Genomic DNA, 21,432 nt, shown 5'->3' with positions numbered 1-21,432 from the left:
TGGTTGAGCACCTCTGGGTTCAATCCTTGGTCCCCCCACCCCCCACCGCCAAAAAAAGAAAAAGAAAACACCTAAACTGCTATGTCTGTGCTTTTGTAACTATCACATTAGCATTTTGTTAGGATCTGGACAACCTTGATTTGGCAAAAGTGATTGCTGAGAGATAGAAATTCCTGATTTTGCTCCAACCTTAAAGGGTTTGCTCAAACTCACTCATAATTGGAGGCAGTGGCAAAGGGCAGGATTGTAAATGGCATGTAAAATTCAAGACTTGCCTCATCTTGGAAGACCTTACTTTCTTCCTTTGATGTCTGCTTTGGTGGTTCTGACAGAATAAATGGGCTCAGCTGATAATACATTCTTTTGGTCTGTGTTCACCAGTATAGAAAATCATTGGTACAGGACCTAGAATGAAGGGTACTACTGTTGAAGTAGAATTTTGGAGTTTAAAGTATGGTCTTCACTCCCGAGGCATTGACTTCATAGAAGGTAAGTCGAGCAATTGTCAAAGATGATGTTAGCATTACATAAGAATATGGGGAAAAAACAGACAAACACATTCTTAAGTTCTGGTTCTTGGAGTTTGCTGATTTTTCTCAACTTTAGGTATTTTTGGCTGCTGAACTATTTGTTGGTGTGTCCATGTACAAATAAAGTAGATAATATCAATTCTGGTGTTGCTGCTGCAGCCTGGTATAAGTAAAGAATCCTAGCTGCTATTTGCATTTTTTTTTTCTAGCCATCTTCTGAGTTTCCCCATGGCAGGCCTAAAAATAGCTTTCAAGGGGGTAAAAGGGCCAAACATCTGAGGCAAGAGGATCAAAAGTTCAAGGCCAACCTAGGTAATTTAGTGAGAGATCCTGTCTCAAAATAACATAAAAAGGATGGGGATGTAGCCCAGTGGTAGAGCACTCTTGGGTTTCAATCCCCAGTACAAAAAATAAAAATAATTAAAATTAAAAAATGTAAGGGAGCACCACTGCATCCACACTTCTTGTTATTACCCTAAAACCACAAGCTTCGTTTTACTTATTGGCCATTCTAAATATGGCATCAGAGAGGCAAAGTAATTATTTGTATTTATTGTTTATTCCCTGCCTAGTTCCAGAAATGATTTGACCTGGGCAGGTGTCTCCTGGTGGTGTTTTTTGTTTGTATATATGATGAAAAGCCTACTGCTCAGACAGTTCAGATCACAGGCTTATCATAGGATTTCTGGGTTAGAGAATGCTGGGTTTGTTCTCTTTGGTTTCTCTATCCGGAAAAATGTGAGTACCTTTCTCAGGAAGGACAGATGTTGCAGACTGAAAGATGCCTTGTCACTGCTATGCGTTTTTTTTTTTTTTTTCAAGAAATTTTCTTTTGAGGTTGCCATGGAAAAATTTTCTTACATTAATGTGTATGTTATATATTCCCATTTCTCTTTTGAGAATGAAGCTTATTGTAGATTTATATAGTTCCAGTGGTCTCCTTTACTTTTACTTTGAGCTGCAGTGGATATAAAATGTAGAAGGACCAATGACAAGCACATTGGTCACAATGCCTTCAACCTGTGACATACTCAGGTGTAGGGGTACCAGAGAACAATTTCCCTGCTTTCTTAGAAACTTAAGCACATGGCTGCAGGTGGGGCACATCAGGGGAAATCAGTCGTGCTCTTTGATCCTGCCTTTGAATTGCGAAGGTTTGTCTGCTTGAATGGAGTTCTGAAGAGTACCTTTGTGAGTCCCAGAAACTCCTAACTATTGACCTTTGGGTTTAGGTAGAATGCATGTCTTACAGAATTGATGAGAATGTGGGAACTGGTTTAAGCCAATGTGTTAAGACTAAAATGACAGTATTGTTTGTCAGACCTTGCCAGAAAGTCCAGTGTTACAGTGAGATCCCAAAACTGTAGAAGTAAGTAGCCTACAGCAGTCAACTCGGTTGACTTTGGAAACAGATTCTAAATTCAGATTTCTATGCTGAGCTTAAGTGTTTCCTTTCTTCATTCCCAGGGCAAAACTGCTGCTGAGACCTGCTTTCTGGTCTAGGGCCAACCTGATGGCCTTCCTTCTGTAAAAAATTAACCGGGGCTTAGTTTCATTTACATTGCAGCCACAGGTGGAAGAGGTTTCTGGGCTGGTTCTGACAACCTCTGACCTTTGTAGGGAAGGAAGCCAGTGCTGAAAAATTCATACTTCCAAATAGTCAGAGGGAACGTCCTCATGACAGTGATGGGTGGCCTGGCTCTTTTTCTTCAGAGAAAAATTCCATTTGAAGGTTACTGTGGAGTGACTCTTGTTGCATAAGGAGGAGATCTCGTTTTTCCTAGGGATGTGTCAAGTGGTAGAGATTAAAGGTAGAACCAACTATATATGGATTAGCACCTGAAACTTTCAGGAAGCCAGGAATGTTCAGAGGCCTCTGGCTCCTTCAGCAGGCACCTTTCATTTTCTACCACATAAGGTGGCAGCTGTCCTGCCCACCCAGGACACAGGTATTCTCTGGTGCCACAGAATTTGGTGTTGCTTTCAGGAGAGCTGTGGCTGGGGTTGAGCTGCCACAGCCCTAGTGCTGATACAGTATGGTTCTACTCTAGACGGGAGAGCCAGCCCTCAGGAAGCCCAGCTCTCATGCTTTGATTTCTTTTTTGGGGGTGTTTTTGTTTTTGTTTTTTAACTTTTTATTTGCCTAGGGACCACTTTGAGGCTGAGTGTATAGCCCAGTCGAAGAAATGCTGTCCTAGGCCTAAACTAATAACAGGGGTAAAAGCCTTTCCCCCTGTCATTACTGACTGCTTCCTCCTCACTGACTAATTAGGCAGCCACTGCCGGTCTCATTAAACTTCACTAATCCTAAGCATCTGTCTATAGGAATTGCCTCAAGATAAAAAGAGGAAGCTCAGCTAAACATTTTTGTTGCTGCTGCTAATTACCCCAAGCTATACTTTTTATTAATTAATCACTCTGCTTGCCTCGGAATCCTAATGAAGAACTTTCCCCATTCCATACAATAGGTGTTTCACTCTTCCTTGACTGCAGGCATGCTGCTCTGGTTTGATGCATGGGGTACCTGTAATTTTCAGGGCCAAGAACTGGTGGCCCTGGAAACCAAGGTAAAGGAAAACAAATCTGGAAGTCTGGTTATGTGTAACCTTAGACCTGCTCATAGCCTCCAGTCTATACTTATGTTTGTTTTAAACAGATGCAGTAGTAAATTGTTTCGTCTGTTCATTTAAAAATATGATGGCAGAACAATGATAAAGCTAGTTTTCTTGAGTCAGTAGTTCCAGAATCTAAAAATTATTTTGGTAGATGTTTGGGTGGAAGAGAGAGTAAGGGATATTTCGCTGTGGCTAATGGTAACTCTTGAAGATACCAGTCTTGGGTCTGGATGTGTGTTGACTGTAAGCAAGGGCTCCTTGAATATTGCAGGGTAAATACAAGCCTCTTGGGTACCAGACCAGCAAGAGGAACATCTCCCTTGATGGGACTGGAAGGGTGAACCCGATGGACTAGAAAGAACAATTGGGAGTTCAGAAGATTTTTTCTCATGAGGACTTCTGCAATTGGTTGCAGAACTTTTTAAGAGGTTGAATTCAGTGTGTGCCCATTGTGGACAGCAGGGTGGCAGGGACTTTATTCAGCATTCAAAATCAAACCCCATTTCATCTCAGTTGCACCCAAGTCCTTGTTATTGTAGAACTCTTTAGAGTTGGGGATTTCAGTGTCACACTCCTGAGACTGTGCCTACTTTGTGACTGGGCAAATCACTTCATTTGATCTTGTGCAAGATGTTTGATGGTATATGAATACTTACCTCACACAGTGCTTGTGAGAATTAAATGAGTCTTAGTGAAGTGCTTCCAAGAGCGCCTGGCCCTGGTTATCATTCAGTAAACCTACAGTATGTGTGGGTGGAGGTGAGAGATGATTTAATTCCTCCGTCATTTGGGATCACATCTAGAGTGCTTCTCACATGGGTAGCTCAAGCATTGGTAGATCCACCCCCACTGGTCTCTGGTCTTATCCCTGCCATTGATTGGTGATGTCACCTGGACTCAGACATTAGCTCTGAAGCTCTCCTTGACTCACCTCTGGTCAGTGTCCCACAGTGCTTTGCCTGGCCCTCTCTTTTGCACCTGTTCTATACTGTAAATTACCCATTGAGGAAGTTAGTGTCTCAGTAAACTAGAAACTACTGCACCTGTCCTTAGTTCCCATTACTTAGTACAATTTAAAAACCAAACTTTTTAAGAATGGAATTTGATTTTCCTGTAGATGAAATTTGAGGTGGAACATTAGTAAATAAAGGATATTAAAATGGGAGTTTTTCTGTCCAACATGCAGGTGAGAAGGTATTTCATGTATAAGCTTCTGTTTTGCTCCTTTTGTATTCCTTGATGCAAAGATGGTTGGAAACTACTCTTTCAGCATCCTATAGACCTCAGTAAACGTCACTTATTATTTTTTTATTAATGTCCTCAGTTCCAAACCATTAAAAGGCAGTATTGGGGGCTGGGGCTGTAGCTCAGTGGCAAAGCGCTTGCCTAGCACGGGAGAGTCACTGGGTTCCATCCTTAGCACCACATTTTTAAAAAAAAAGCCATTCTGTCCATATACAACTCCAAAAAATTTTTTAAAAAAGGAAGTATTAGCATTCGTTTACCTTATTCCATGTATGAATGTTGTAAAAGGCTAAATATTCATTTATTATTCTTCAGAAGAAAGATATGAAAATTCAGGGTGGTGTTTTATCTATTTTTGAGTTCTCATTGAAGACAGCAGTTCACGTATGACCTTTCGCAGTGCCCAGAGAGAATTCATTCTCCAGTGAGTGTCCTTTGTATTACTTCCCATCAGGCTCAGACCTGATGGGAACCTCAGTTCTGTCATCAAATAAAATTGAATTGTGTGTTTCCCCTCAAATGGAAATGTCCTTTAAATTTTTCAAAATTGGTGTTACTTTAACAGAAGAAAAAAGCCAACAAAATACACAAGTGGAAATGCCTCCTTTCTTTGCTTCGACTCCCTTGAGATAATTAATAGTTTAGAACATATTCTTCCATACCCTTTATTGGAGTAACTAACATTAAAATATTTTTGAGATCCCACTAAAAATATCCACTATTTATCCCTCAGTAACACAGATGACCAGAGAGCCAGTCAGTGTACTGCAGGTTTCTCTTACTCTTTAATGCATGCATACTATTCTTTTATATGGATGGCCATATTTTCATTAGCTAACCTATTAATATATCCTTAGTTCTAGTCTTTTCTGTTTTGCTATTGTTGCTATTCTTTTGTGCAATTATTTAAAAATTCTGGAGTGCACATATTTCTGGAAGGTAAATATCTATAGGCGTGACTGAACTATGCAGGAAGTACGTATTCTAAATTTCGATATTGCCACTTACCTTTCCACCAACCACATACACGTGTGCTACTTCTCTGTGCCTTCTGTAAGGGAAAGGATTTGTCTTTTAGGTAAGAAATTGGAGTGAGGTTATTTTTACCTACTTCCGCTGAAAGTACAGCTTCTGACTGCAACCCCAGCAGAATATCTTTGAGTCTCTGGCCTTTCCCACTCAAATACAGGATTATTATCTTTATAGAAACTGTTGAAAAGAAACAGCTAAGGTAATCATTAAGCAATAAAATGCCCTTGAAGAGTAAGTCGGTAGAGCAAGTCTACCCAGGCAATAATACTCCTCCCATGACAAGGCTGGTTTACCCTCTCCAACCCCACCTGCAAACTGGCAAAACTATAAACAGCCAGGTCCCTACACCTGTTGGAAGCACCTGACTTTGTAGAGTTAAGCTTTGCGTGTGGGGATGGGGGAAATGGCATAGGGAGGTCTGCAGTGGGTACACACTCAAGAACGTTGTGAAGGTCTGTGTTCTCTTTTGTAGGAGCAAATGAGTTTGGCAGTGGGTTTACATGTCCAAAACAAAACATCAGAAACCTCCCCCCTTTTCTAGCCCTTCATTCAAAGTTTGTTTTTTTATTTGAAAATAAATAAATAAATAAATAAATAAATAAATTTAGGTAGAAGAACAGTTTTAAGTAAGATTATGACCCTGGTCATGTGTTCTGTAAAACTGGGCTTCTATAAAGGTGGGTTTAAAGTTTTGATTAGTGCTCCTAATAATGAAAAATAGGTTTTGGTTTAAAAAAAAAAAAAACAGGGTAGTATAAGCCATCAACTGTCCTGCCTCCTTACCTGATGACTTAAGTTGTCACAGGGGATTAATGTAAGGTATTTCTACCTCCAGTTTTTCTGCCCTTCATTAAAACAAGGCAGTGTACATTGTATGTTAATAGGATCTGCCCACCAAAACTCCGTACTATTTGACTTCAAAAGAAATCTTGTGCGTGGATTTATAGGATGGGTGAGGTTAAGGAATCCACAAAGAAAGTTAGAACTGTTTTTCAGAGTGTGGCACTATATGTAATAACTTTCTTTTCATTTTAGGTTATCTTAAAAGTGACCAATGGCAGATGAATATGTATATCACTTACCTATTGCTGTGAATTCTCAAGGATTTGGAAATTGCTTTTTAGCTTTTTTTTTTTTTTTTTCTGTTTTCTTTTTTGAGGTGCTGGATATTGATCCAGGGCTTTATGCATGCCGGCAAGCCTTCTGCCACTGAGCTACACACTCCAGCCCTGCTTCTTAACTTTTTTTTTTTTTTTTTATGTTTTTGGAGGATGGGCAGTTTGCCTTTATTTTATTGGTTTATTTTTATGTGGTGCTAAGGATCAAACTCAGTGCCTCACACATGCTAGGCAAATGTTCTGCCACTCAGTTATAGCCCTACTCCTTAACTTTTGAAGGAAAGAACTTTAGATGTTTTTAGGTGCCCTTCCCAGTGTCTTCATACTAGTTATTAAGTAAATATTTGCTCATTGACTAACTAATTAACCCAAGATGGAAAAAAATGATAAGAGGCCTTTATGACTGTGAAGTATTAGTGTTTATAACATTTGCTGTTCTAAATGGAATAATTTTTCAGTTAATGGATTAGTTGGCTGAGTTAAATATGTAGTTGTTGATTGGTTTAGAGCCTCTGTCATTCAGTGAATTACTCTCTCAATGAAGAATACTCTGTGAGGTGAAATTTTGGTTTGATGCACTAGGATATCACTTAGAAATAGTGCTAAGTTCTAAAAATTCCTTAGTTTAGAGCAGGAAGTAAATCACCATTGTAAAATTATATGTTTTCTTTTCTAGTCTTGTCATATTACTTGTTATTTCTGAATCCAAGTATGGTTTGGACACCTCACCCCTCCTCCCCACACACACACATGAAGTCTGTTACTTACTTGTATAGACAACTGGGATTTTGGTGTTTGGCGTTGAAGTTGAGACAGTCTTAGTTATCAGTCTGTTATTTCCATCCTGATAGTTTCTGCAGGGATCATAGTCACTGGCCAAAAGGGATTTAGTTAACTAAATATGTATACAGTTCACTAAAACAGAAGTCAGTTAAAAAATGTTTTTTCTGTTTATGTCCCTTTATTTTAAAATGTAATTCCTCTTCTCATTAAGTGGATTTTTGGTGTAATTCTGTAGTTGGAAGTGATAACTTGTCATTGCTGTGGCTTTCTTTATTCCACAGTACTAATCCTTCGCAGAGCAAATTTTTACATATAACCTTATTTGGAGAACTTCTGTAATACTAGGTTATTTTAGATGAGAGTTTCCATCATTACTTTATTGAGGGAGTGATTATTTTAGTAGATGATATACTGTCTATGGAAAGTAGTTAACTTTGTGTGATGGCCCTTTATTTATTTATTTATTTATTTTTGTTTTTGTCTCTCTGGTTTGAAAAAAAAGTCCCAGGGGTCTTAACCTTTTGGAGTCTGTGAATTACAGTTAATTTTGACATCCTCATTAACTAAAGCTGTCAGAACTACTACAGCAACCGCTGCGTTTGGTGTGGTTATCTCACAGGCAGCCTTGGCCTCTCTGGTCATCTGTGCAGAAATGTTGAAGTACAGCAGAATCGTCTTGTATCTTGAAAGTCTCAGGTAATGTGAAAGAGTTTTGTTTTTCCTCCCTGCACTGTTGACCCAAATTGTTTTGACCTTAGGAATTCTGGAGACCTGGAGAAGGATGAAAATCATAAGCAGGGGTCAGGGTACACACTCTGATTTTTAAACCAGCCACATGGTCCACAGAATAGTATGGCTACCTCCCCTACACTAGTGCATTGCATGAAAAGAAAACATGGTAAATTTGAAATATCTTTTATTACCTCCACTTAATTCCCAAGCTCCTACAATAAAAGCCTATCTATCATTAGCCCTGAAAAATGAAGTACAGTCATGCTCTGCATAACATTTATATCAACTCTGGACTGCATATATGATGATGGCTATACTATATAGCCTAGGTATGCAGTGGGCTCATACCTTCAGGGCTTGTCTAAGTTTTGTTCTATGATGTTCACACAATGATCCCATTGCTGAAGGACATTTCTTATAACATAATCCTTGGCATTAAGCCATGCGTGACCATAGAGAATTTTAACCAGTGAATTCGTGTGCCCCATGATAGACTTTTAATGTAACATTTACTGCTTCATTAGTAGTTGCTTAGAAAAAAATGCCACACAGACAGCCCACTCCAGGTGTTGCCTTTAACAAATCTCTTTCCTTAGCTGGGATGGTGGCACACCACCTGTAATCCCAGCTACTTGGAAGTCTGAGGCAGGAAGTTCAGGCCCAGCCTGGGCAACATAACGAGATCAAAGCTAAATAGATAAATGAAAATTTATTCATAGGAAAAAGGAATCCATAAAAACAATTTATTTCCCACTACTCAGTATTAGTATTAGTCTGTATTATAACATTCTGCCATATAAGTTTAGTAATTACAGTTATGATATTGGTTTAATTCCAGTTTTTTCTAACTTTAAGGATATTAAGATTATCTTCAGTTTGGCTTCTTGCAGGGAGGATTGGGGAAGGAGAGGTGATGGTAAATGCAGTGTTCATCAAAGTAAGAACCTAGCAGAGTAGCCTGCAGCATGTGCAGAGCAGTGAGAAGTTGAGAAATCCAGTCCTGAGTCCAGGACCCTTTCTAGTCCTCAGAAGGTGAAGGTGCAGCCCTGAGTTCTGACAGGTGGGATAGCACACTATTCATCCTGTTATGTCACAGTAACCAAATGAGGTTCTGGGGAGAGAAAAGGGGTCCTATGTTCACCCCCTGCCTGGCTGGACCTCTGGGCGTAGTCCTAGTAACATAACTTTTAAAAAGTCATGCTATGCTGGATACAGTGGCACATGCTTGGAATTCCAGGGACTCAGGAGGCTGAGGCAGGAGGATCAAAAGTTCAAGGCCAGCCTGGACAATTTAGCGAGGCTCTGTCTCCAAAAAATAAAAAGGACTGGGGATGTAACTCAGTAGTAAAGTTCCCCTGGGTTCAGTCCCCAGTACCAAAAAAAAAAAAAAACCTGCTTCTGAACACCAGCTTGGCAACATACTTACCAGAGGAGGTAAATTGGTGCCTGGTATGGTGCCTTGTTCATAATGAGCACTCAGTGCACATTTGCTAAGCTGATACTGATTGGAAAGTAGAGTCTAACAAATGGGTTATGCTACCAGTGACACTGTGAAAATGCTTTAAACCTCAAAATGGCAAACGTTTTCTGTAAAGGGCCAGAGGGTAGCTAAGTTAGGTTTTGCAGGCTACATAGGTTCTTAAAATGTATAAAAGGCATTCTAGCTTCCAGATTATATAAAACTAGGCTATAGGCAGAAGTTTGCAGACTACTGTTTTAAAATTTTTTTTTTTAAATCATTAAAAACTGTCCTAAGATGAATGATCATGATTTTTCCCTGTTGTTTGGGGGAGGTAATATCTTGTTTTCCTCAGGCAGGGTAGGGTGGTAGTGGCGGTGGGCTTTGATATTCTTAAGAGTTCAGATAGATGAGGCTTCTAATGCTGGATGTATCTTTGCTAGCCCCATGCCCTTAAGTAAGTCACCAACATTTTTATGTGCCTCATATAGTTAAAAACAGTTTTTAATAAACAGGGTAAGGCTAGTGAAGATCCAAACTCAGCATCCATTAGTGTATAGGAGGAGAGTTGGGCCCATTTCATCCTTTGTCCATATTCTCCCTGACTGCGATTCCAAGCTATTTCCTCCTGCCCTGTCCTGCAGAGATGGAGATTAATAGATATAGCAGGTTCATCATATGGCTATCTGTACATGGAAGCAGTTTGCTGTTCATTTTTAGTGAACAGTGTCTAAAATTTTTCTTTTTTTTTTTTTTTTTTTTTTAATTTGGTCTTGTTTCTCTGTCTTGAAGGCCTTTACTTTCTCCTCCTGGTTTTTGTACTTTACATGACTGTTAATCCACACTGGTTCTTACCCTGGCTCTTGTCTTCAGTTATTTTCAGAGGAATCCTCACCAACCTCAGCCCCTTCCATAGCCTTAGCTTCCTGTATTGTGTCTTTAAGGGACTCACCTTCAAGTATGACTGACAGAGAGGCAGGACCGCAGGTGTCCTCTTGTGTTTCCCTTTCTGTGCCTCAGTTTCCACCTTGGCAGAATTGGAGCCTTGTTACTCAGACAACACACTGTAAGTTAAAAGCAGGGGCTTCTCATTTGGTGCTAGTGGTCAGTGCAGGGTTATAAAGAATTTTTAGTTGGTTTTATATAGTCTGCACATCAGGCTAATAAATATCAGCAGAGAATTACTATTTGGGGCACATGCATTTAGACAGAAGTTTACGTGTGTTTTGTCCATGAAGCCTGTTAAACTGTTAGGAAAATATTTTAACTCAAGTTCTATTTATATACAAATCAGCAGTGAATTAAGGGCCCCCAGACTAATCCGTCACAGGGAGGCCTTCAGTCAAAAGATTAGTTTCCTTCCTCTTGCTGCCTCAAGATAACAGTTTGATTCTCTATTATCAATACAGTCAGTTGCCTGTTTCCGGTTTCCTGCTCTGTGTGTTTTGCATGCTTCTCCTGGGAAATGGCTTATTTATTTTTTCATGCTAAGGCACATATAAGGACTCCACCCCACTGTATTCTTTTGTTTTGAATTAGGATTCTTTTTTTTTTTTTTTAACAACTCAAGAATTTAGCTTTAATGGATAAATTACTAAAATTGGTATAAATTAAGTCTTGTGACAATTCACTTGTTTGGGTCATGTAACATTGTAGTTATCCCCTTATGTATTTTGCAACTTTACTGTGCAATTATGTGGTGGCAGTTGCCCCAAAATGAAACAAAATTGTCAAACTCTTTAATCTGACAGTACCACAAAAAGGCATTTTTGTCATATTTCAGACATTTAGAAACAATTACATAAAAAATTCAGTTTTGAGAAGTTTTTATGTTGTGCAATTATAACATTTAAGTGTTCATATCTATATGATTGAAACTTTCACCAGCACCGTCCCCACTAATTTCTGGAGGAACACTAGCAGCAGCAAGCTTTATTGAGAGCCTCTTTATTGGAACTGGAGGTTTGCTGATAGGTTCAGCAGATGTTTATTGTGTGTCCATTCCCTTCTTGGTGTATGCTAAGGCTCTAAACAAGTGTGGAGTTGAGCCCCTCTCCCTGAGGCAGCTGAAGGCTAGTGGAGGAGATAGAACACTGGATACCTAATACAAAGATGAGAGACCATATTCCATCAAATGGTGATAGCCAGTCCTCCTGGGAGAGCGAATCTTAGCCTACATATTAAAGAAAGTGAGAGAAGAGAAAGGGCCTTCTAGGTTAGAAGAATGATGTAAGTAAATGTGAAGAATGAATGTGCTCAGGGAGAGTTCAGAGCATGAGCAAGACCTATTGGGTGGGAACACCCAGATGGTGTGCCAGGGAGCGTCCCAGATGAAGACAGTGTCTTAGGAGAGAATCTTAGGACCTTCAGATACCTGGTTTGGAGAATTAGATGATTGCTTGAAGTCTGGGGATGTGGACGTTATTGTACAGTCGTACAGCTTTGAAAAGCTGCTGTTTGGGGAGGATGACTATGGCAGTGATGTTTCAGGTGAGTTAGCGTGGGGAGAGAGGCTCAGGGCAGGGGGAAACCTCATAACTGATGGTGGTGGGACCTGAAATCATCTTAACTGGTGAGCATTTTTTCCCAAACAACCCCAAAAATCCGTTGTCAAAATCATTCTCTTTGCATTTGATCCTAAACTTCTCTGTAATATCTTCATAATATCTTTTCACTTCTTGTTTTGTTTTCCTAGTTAGACTTTTAGTTCACTGAGTTCAAGAGACCTTATCTTAGAGTTCTGTGTATAGTATGCACTTTGTAATGTTGGAATTTATTTTAATACTTTCAATTTCTGATTAGTCAGCCAGTCATGGGAATGTCTGTAAAATGATTGCTTTATATATTCCTTTGATTTCTTCTCAGCTTCCATTCTTATAACTCCTTTCCTGCTTAAACCCAGGTCTACACCTAACTTAATCTGTGCTTTAGCAAAACTTGCACATGATGTTTCTCTGTCACTTTCCTTCCAGGATGTTCCATGCCTTTTAGGCCTTCCCTCTGGTTTCTTTCCACAGCCAGCATTATGGCATGTGGAGAACATGCTTGTGTTTAGTACTTTTTACAGAGGGTATTGCAGGAAGATGCTGCCCAATAGTTTCCATAGCACGATACCCATCTGTTTTAGTCAGTTTTTTCACTGTTGTGACTAAATGACCTGACCATCACAACTGTAGAGGAGGAAAAGTTTGAAGGCTCATGAGCTCAGAGGTTTTAGTCCTTAGAAGGGCTTGAAGTGAAGCAGAACATCATGGCAAAAGAGCCTGGCAGAGGGAAATGGCTTGCATCATCAGGAAGCAGAGAGAGCCTCCACTCAACAGATACAAATATATACCCAAAGCCGCACCCCAATTCCCACCTCCTCCGGTCACACCCTACCACTTCAATTACGATTCAGTTAATCCCTATCGGGATTAAATCACTGATTGGATTAAGACTCTCACAACCCAATCATTTCTCCTCTGAACCTTCTTGCATTGTCTCACATGTGAGCTTTTGGGGGACACCTCACATCCAAACCTTAACAATCCATTCATCAAAGCTCCTTCTATGTCCTGAAATTTGATTCATGTTAACATAATGTTCATTTTTCCAGTTGTAACACATTCTTCAGAATAAATAAATATTGAAGCATTACAACTTTTCATTATTGATAATAACCATTCCCTGCAAAGAAAGATAGATTATGTGCTTCTACAGGGGATGATAATAAAGAGGATATCCATAACCTTTTTGACCTAAGCATCAATCAAATGTGTTTCTCTGCTTTAAATATCCCTCCTTTTAAAGACACACTGAAAATTCCAAGTTTTTTAAATTAGAAATCAGATAACAAAGGACAACAAATCTTGGCACTTTGAAGAGAAGTCATAGCTACACATCCCTTTATGTGACTGAAGAATGGGAAAGACAGAGCAACACCCAAAGGCGCCCCAGTCGTGCCAGCCCTACCACTGTAGTCTGGTGGTACTCATTGAGCCTCTTGCTTTGCTGGAGAGAACTGTTAGGTTCTGCCTTCCTGTCAGTTGCTGTGAGGGTCGTGAGCTTTGAGGAAGTATAAATTGCTTTTCTGATGCACAATGGCATTATTGCAGGTGTACCTGGAAAATCATTTGGTGGAAAGAGTACCAGTAATGGAATGTCACTTGCACTTCTCTCCTTCATGGATCAGAAACTGATGTAAATGTTGTCATATTTGAGGATGTGTTTCTTGATCTGCCTCTTGGTAATTCTCATTGACCAGTAGTTGGCTAGTATATCTCTGAGTTTGTGGAATTAACTACAGCCTTACTAGGTCTTTGCACCGGGAACTACTTCTATGGTTCCTAGGATCTCTCAGAGCTGCAGGGACATGTTGGTGGAATTTGTTTTGGAAGTTTATTTTTTGAGAGCAGCATCAGGAATTGTCCTTTCTAACCTCACTCCTCCTTGGCCATGTGGATTGCCTCACCATGCACCTCCTACTGAGGGGAGACACAGGCATGAGTTGACTTGATAACAGGCCCTGAAAAGAATGGAAATGGCCTAGGGGACAGAAATGCCTACCATCACACCATCACACTGTCCCAGATGGGGGCTGCTCTGTTCTCCCAGGCATGCTTCTGCTCCTCTGCATTGTGGAATGAGTGAGTCTGAAGGCAGAGAATGTCCTGCTGCCATGGAGGATATGCAAACCATCAGTCTCAAAAAGCTTTTGATGTAGGCAAACAAAATGAGGAATGAATAACACCCTGACTCTGGCATCTTATAAGTGCGGTCTGAGCGCCATGAATGCAAGCTCCAGTTGGTGTAAGCCCAGTGTTCTGTGTTAAGATGTTAGCAGCATCCTGGCTTCTCCCTGCTAGATGCCAGTAGCTCCTGTCCTCTTTCCCATTCATGATCATCAAAAATGTCTGTAGCCTCTCCCATTGGGGGAGAGGGTTGGGAGCCAAAATTGCCCCCATAGAGAAACTCTGGTCTAAAAAATCAGATCAGTAGAAGCTTGTAAGGACTCCTTTCTATACCACCACCACTGCTTTGTACTCACAGGATTGGAAGCTGGCCCTCTTCCCTGGACTGCTTTCTCCACCTTCTCTGACAGCTCAGGATGGCAATAAGCCTGAGCCTGGAAACCCTCCTGTGGGTTGTCTCACACTACATGTGCCAAGGGCCTCCTGGCCTATGCGCACCCCCACCCCTGCCTTGCTGGGTGGGGAGTGTGAGGTTGATATCGTGCCTTCCTAGGAAGGGTGGAACAAAGGACCGGGTCCCCAAGGACAGGAGCCTCATCCTCTACAGGAGCACGGGGTAGCTTGTCCCCTCCCTCTCCCTTCTTCCACTTCAGAAGTGTTTGTCATTGACCAAGCTGCCTTCTAGAGGGCGCCTAGCCAGCCAGGCTTTGTGTCTCTCTGCTGAGTGAGTTTCCTGCCCCTGCGCCTGGTTGTCAAAAGGGTGTTGATCGGGTCCTGTCTTCCCTGGGCAGAATCTTCATGCTTTTTCCATTGTTGGTGTGAACCTGAGGAGCTGAGACCCTGTGATTTTTCTGCATTTCTCCTTCTTAACCTGTGAGGAGAAGGGAGGGGCAGACGGGAAGGCAATGCTAGCTCTCATTTCTTTCGTGTTCTTAGTTTCTTTGCCTCATCTTTCATCTTCCTAGAGTTTCTGGACCCTCCTTGCACAGATCCTGGTCTGTTTAGTTTCAGCTCAGTCTCTCTGCTCCCACCCTTGACCTCTCTGTTTGCCTCTTTATGGGGGAAGGGTTGGGGTTGGGTGGTAACAGGGCAGAGTGCTGAGGAGGGAGTGTGTTTACTGGAGTCTGAAGCAAATCCTTGGAATTTCCTTGTAAAAGAATCTTTAAAAAGCCGGGAATGTTACTTTAATGTGAGATTCACTCAAACGAGTGACAGTAGACTGAGGAACTCATTTTGTACTTGTTTATTTAGAAATGCCGTAATCCAAGCAGGTTTTTGTTTTGATCTTGCTTCTTTGAGTGACTGGATGCGGCAGTGACTTTGAGCCCCAAACCCTTCATTAACAGCCTCGGATACCCATCAAGGGTTTTATTAAAGACATTTTCCTACCCTAGTATAGCACATAAAGGATATTACAAGTGAAAAAAGAAATTAGACCCTAAATGCATCTGAATTGAGAGTTACTTGCCTCCTGGGTAGAGACCATCTGTGAAATGTCCCTAGCAAAGTCTTCTGATTCTACTGTGGACCTGTTCTTTCAAAGCAGCCAACCTAAACCAAAAAATGCAGCTACCCATATCACTGTAGTGGTAAAGTTACCATCCCCCATGATTTTGCAGTTAATAATGAATGTGGGTGGTCTCCTCCTGACCTGTCATAGTGTCATTGGTGCAACTTCTTTCATAGGTTGCAGTGAGCCCCTACTGCCTTTTTCTCCTTCTCCCCATTTGCCTTTGTTTCTGGTTGACCTTTTTCCCTGCAGAAAGGCCCACTTTCCATCTGGAGGGACTGAACCTTTTAGGGGAGAAGCTGGACCTCAAGGAGCTATTGATTGCAGCAAGTGGCCTACTGTCTTGGCAGGTGCCCTGCTGGTTTCTGCTGGCTCATCTGCCAGGTTGCCATTAGTAAATGGTTATCCACTGTTGTCTCTGCCTAACTGCCTCCCTGTGGTGGGGTTGGCGGGGGACTTTGCTTTCAGGCAGATCTTAGATACCAGACTGTTTGCTGACCCTGTAACCATCCTGGGAAACCAATACCCTCAGGCCACTGGGCATATACCCCATCGAGTGGGATAGCTTTTTAGTTGTCACCCAATAGTTTTGAAATACATAAGGAATAATTGAATTCTCCATAGCTTTTGTAGAGTCATGCATAAACATCTCCATGTGTTTGGGTTTGCCCTAGGAGAAGTAGGGTTTGGGTTCTGGTGGAACTAGAAATAATAGCTACTCTAGTGGCAGAAGAGCAGAGTAGCTCTGTAGAGAACAGTCAGGGAGGATGAGTGGGTGAGTCCACCCTCTGTGGATGTCTGTTGAAGGTTTTCAGCTCTCTCACTTAGAAAGTTCTGCAGAGCCAAGGAGTTTGGAAACCTGTTCATATGAATTGTGGAGGTGTAGTTCTGGGCTTAAGTGTCTGTAGAGTTTTTTGATTCAAATTGAAGAAAATTTGGATTACCAAAACTTGAAAAAGTTATTGCTGTTTTCTGGATAACTTGAATATACAACTACCATACTTTAAACCATAAACCAGCAGTTGCCTTTTCAGTGTGGTTGAAGTTGGAGTCTACTAGTGTGTAGAATAGAACACTTGAGCCACCAAGGTCTCACTACACTTTTCTTGAGACCCTGGGCTCAGCCTCTGTTCTCCTAATGCTTGGCTAGATCTCTTTGTACTCTTGTTGCTTGCCCTTTTCTCTCTTGTCCCCAGAGCATGTGACTGAACCTGTGAAAGAACCATTGCCAATCAAAGTCCTGAGTAAATTTATCTTGTCAGGTGTTGCCTAAGCCTTTGTACACAAGGGAAGCAGTTTCCTGCTGTTCCTGAGCTTCTATCCCACATTCTTTCATATACTGTGCATTTCCCCACACTTGCCTTTTGAGGGAATAGTAGCTATAACATGACACTAGAAACTCTGCCAGTTAGATATTACAGTATTGGGCAGAACTGCAAAGACACCCCCCCCCACACACACACACCCCATCATCATTTACTGCATCCTAATGCCTCTTGAGCAGGGATGGGAGAAAAGGAAGTGAAGGATTTTCTCTTGCCAGCATACCGAAGGGGCTCACATGTTCAAGGATTATCCAGTTTTTTTCTCAGAGCAATGACTGTAGTTAAAGTAAGTAGAGGTTCTATTGGAGTTTGGTTTGGTTGACCCCACCCCTTTTGTGGACTTTCGTGGCCCTGCTGGCTTGTACCTGCTGCTGCCAGTGCTGTGGTTGGTGGTTAAAGTGAGCTCTCCTCTTGCAGATGAGCGTGAAGCTGTGCAAAAGAAGACCTTCACCAAGTGGGTCAATTCTCACCTTGCCCGAGTGTCCTGCCGGATCACAGACCTGTACACTGACCTTCGAGATGGACGGATGCTCATCAAGCTGCTGGAGGTCCTTTCTGGAGAGAGACTGGTAAGTGGAAATGGTAGTGTCTTGCACCATAGGTAGGAAAATATTTTGAAAATTCAAGTGTGGATTTGCCTATTGTTGAATTCTATAATTAATGATATTTTTGCAAAGGAGAATTTTCGATGTGTGAGACAAATGCTTTAGGGAAAGCCCCAGCTTCACATTCTGAGTCTGGGTGGACATTCTCGAACTATAATAAAGCAGACTCATTCTGGTAACTTGTGAGGTTGCTACCTTTGGTCAGAAAGATCCTGGCTAGTGTCCCTATTAAGCAGAGCATAGTGCTGAAAATTGAAGAGCCAGACTTGGATGCTGGCTCGAGGATGAATCTGCATCCTACATGAGATCATGGAATGATTTCTAAATTTGTGGTCTTATTGATTCTCTGGAAAATCTGAGCTTTCATTTCAAGGTGGCAAGAATTGAATTCAGTGGGTTCTGATATTTTTGTTTTCTTCCCTGCACCCTTTTTGTTCTGGGGGTGGAGGGAGAGCTGGTATTTTTGTCTCCTTAGAAACAGAGCATCGGATGAATTCATCCTGCCGTTTTTGGCAGGAAAGTTATCAACCTGCAGTAAAAACTCTGTCCCCATTCTGTTTCTCAGAGCTGCTGTGACCCTCTCTGATGTGACTTTTATTTATACACCTTAAACCAGAGAAACTTAAACCATCTCTGTGACTGACCCAACAGGTTTTGTCTCACCTTGGTTTGAAAGTAAATGCTATATTTTATAGCAGAGCACATGTAGTTCCATAGGTAGTGGTGCCACTGAGCCAAGAGCTGATGCCCAGGGATAGAACCCCACATCTGCACTGACATCATTAGGAAAATATGATGGTGGTTGGCAGGTCTGCCAGAAAGCCTTATTTTTAACTTGAATCTCCACCCTGTAACTTGACATCCACAGCAGATCTTTCTGTAGATGAACCCATACACCTCTGACCATAGGCAAGGGGCCAAGGTTGTACCTTGCCCTATTATTAGCCCACTGACAAAATTGTGTCTGAACTGGAGTAAAAATGGAGCCAACATTTTCCCTCGTTGCCTCTCTGTTCAAGAATGGGAATTTTTCCTCTATATGATAGTGAAGTCCCATCTCATCTAAACTGAGTTCTATCCATGCTGTTTGTTGTCTGAACATGTAGGTCCTACTGCCTCAATTTCTGTGAGAGTTTGTGGGTCAGATTAGACGAGAAAGAACCCCTCACCCAAAATCATGATGGCTATAAAAGAAGGTGGTGATAGCACTGCAAAAAAAAAAAAAGAAAGAAAAAGAAAAAAGGAAGGTGGTGTGTGACATGAGCATTGGGCCCACATGGGAAAGGCAGACAGGCTAGTCATTTATTGCATTTTGATTTGTTTTCTTGAAGTGAAATTTGTTTGAGAGCCTAGGCTGGAATTACTATGATATGCAGCTTACAAAATACAGTTTTTTTAACCAGACTTTTTTTTCCCCCTGCCTCTCAGTGCTTTTTTGGGGCCTAATAAAATTGCTTATTCATTTTTAAAATGTTTTGAAAATAGCTAAAAAGCTCATTAAAGGTCACATGGATAGGAATCAGTTTAGTCGTTTATTTTTGTTACCAATGTGGTCAAATCGTCTAGGTAAGGAGTGAATTGTAAACCTTTGAAGGCTTGTAATTCTTTTATACCAAGAAGATTATGCCCTTGATAATGTCCATATGATAAATGGGATCAGGCCCATTGCCGTTTATCCTGAACAGGACAACAAAAATATTAGTAGGAAGGGAAAATCCAACCAGTGAATCATAATTTTTAGTTATGCGTGAAAACCTCCTCCTCTTTTTTTAGCACTAGCAATAAATTTGTAGACTGTGACCCAGAGACCTAGGAGACTAGGGGTCAAGAATGGAGATGGTCACCATTTCCACCCTCCTAAGCAGTCAGTATCAGAAATTTTTAGCTGGCACTTTGTAAAATCCTCAGTTGCCTTAATTCATTTATTATCCTTTCCTCACAGCTAACCAGGATTATAGGTTGAACAGTCCAGTTATTTGTATTCCAAAAGTAAGGATACCATAGAGTGAGTAAAATAAAACTTGTTCATTTGGGCTGGAGATTTTCAGTCTCTTTGGCCTCAGGGTGTTTAGTTTATGGAACTTTATGGAACAGACACAAACCACACTCTGTCCTTTGCTGCTGAGGCCTGTAGGCCTCAAGTTAGAGACTCTCCCAGCAGGGAAGAGAACTCCCTGAGGGCTGCCCAAGGGATCATTGCATATTCAAATTCCAAAACTATTGAGGTGGTTAGAGCTTCCAGGCCTGGATCAGTTAATGAACCACAGCTAAATGTGTCATCAGGTAACATTCCATCAGAGCTAAAGTTTGTGCACCAGGGATCCCTGGCAACACAAATGTTTGCACTCCATCTGGAGCTCCGTCTCAGTCAGATTTACTTTACTGATAGATTCTTAGAATCCTTTACAAAGGAGGAGATGGGTACATGTGTGTGCAAGTGCATGTTTCTTAGTGAACTTTAAAGAAATATTAGATGAATGATCCAGCAAATTTCACCCTAACTCTACCCTGGATTTTGGCCCAATAGAATTTGAGTTAAATTTAGCAAGTTTTAGGCAGGCATTTGTGTTATCAAGGAACTTGATTCTGATCCACTGTGGAACGGAATTTCCCATCTTCATTCCTGATCTGGGCAGACTGTGTGTCCAGAGTGTCCACTCCCTCTCTGTCTCAGGTACTTGGGGCAATGAGAACACCATGGGGCTTTGCTGTTGCTGTTTGGGATTGATTTGACAAGAAATTACTTTCCAGGGTATTACTCTGAAATCACTGTGGACTATAGCTCTGCATAAAGGTCCCACTTTGAAATTCTCTAAAAATATGGAACTACCCTTTACCTTAGCATCATATGGACTCGTAAAAGTGTGAGCACAAAACCTGTGCAGGTCACTCTGTAATTGGACCTTGATCTCAGGGTCAGACAAGAACAGAATTTGAGGGGTGAAGGTTCACCCATAGCAGCACTAACATTGGGAACAAGAGGGGCCCCTGGCATAATATCCTCAAACCTGCACTTTGATAGTTAAGTTATGGCCAAAGGTCATAAAGGTTGGAGGCTTACCTGTGCCTGCACCTTCCTTTCCTGGGCCTCCATAGCAAAGAATGATTCTAAGTTAGGGTGGCCAGTTTTCTGCCTTGTCCCTGCCACACTGAGCTCTCCCTGTCCCTGAGAGAGAGAGTTCTTCCCCAACCCCAATCACAAGATGCCATTGGTTTTTACTGGCCTGTTGTTTGCTGATAGTCTGTCCTCTTACTCCATTCATCAGTCTCTTTAAGAATTAAAAGCAACTAAAAAGTTAGATTTTTTTTTTTTTTCTGTGTGTATGGATTTTTTGTTGTTGTTGCTTTGTTTTTGGGGGGTTTTTTTTGGCAACCATTAATTCTAAAACAAGCTGAACTAGCGAGATGGAGAAGGTAGATTTACCATTGAGATTTCTTAAGCCTTAAATCCTATATTGAACCACTCTGAGCAAGTTTTTTCATAAAACCCTTGTTTATAGATCACAGCAGCATGTATTATTTGTTGAAACAGGATTTTGTGGACTGCCCATAGAACCTGTTTTTCTAAATATCACTGGGAAATGGGAGAATTTAGTTTTATTCCAAACAAGCAGCCATGGAAGAACGTATTCCCTGATGAATTGGGGTCTAATTGTACAAACATAGAGAACGAAATAATAGAGAGTTCTGTATGCTGGAGTAGCAAATGAATGACCTCAAATCCCTTGAGTTGAGAGGAGGAAAGGAACCTCTGAGTGAAGTGCCAAGAAACCTTAGTAGGTGTGTGGGGCTCAGCCAGCCCACGAGA

At 41.2% G+C, this 21,432-nt stretch overlaps 1 protein-coding gene across 4 annotated transcripts in view; it reads left to right on the top strand.

The window, feature by feature from the left end:
• Sptbn1 (spectrin beta, non-erythrocytic 1) overlaps positions 1-21,432 on the top strand; it is a 186,821-nt gene that overhangs the window by 103,463 nt on the left and 61,926 nt on the right. For all 4 annotated transcript variants that reach the window (XR_007104752.1, XM_047523352.1, XM_047523353.1 and 1 more), the window contains one exon: positions 17,437-17,588. Coding sequence is in view for 3 of the 4 variants with exons in the window: in XM_047523352.1 (XP_047379308.1) it covers positions 17,437-17,588 (152 nt within the window). In the remaining variant the exon portion in view is untranslated. The remainder of the gene's footprint in view (positions 1-17,436; positions 17,589-21,432) is intronic.

Source organism: Sciurus carolinensis, chromosome 13 (assembly GCF_902686445.1).
Source record: "Sciurus carolinensis chromosome 13, mSciCar1.2, whole genome shotgun sequence".
Taxonomy (NCBI): domain Eukaryota; kingdom Metazoa; phylum Chordata; class Mammalia; order Rodentia; family Sciuridae; genus Sciurus; species Sciurus carolinensis.
Note: the sequence above shows the minus strand (reverse complement) of the source record. Positions and strands in the feature narration are given on the sequence as shown.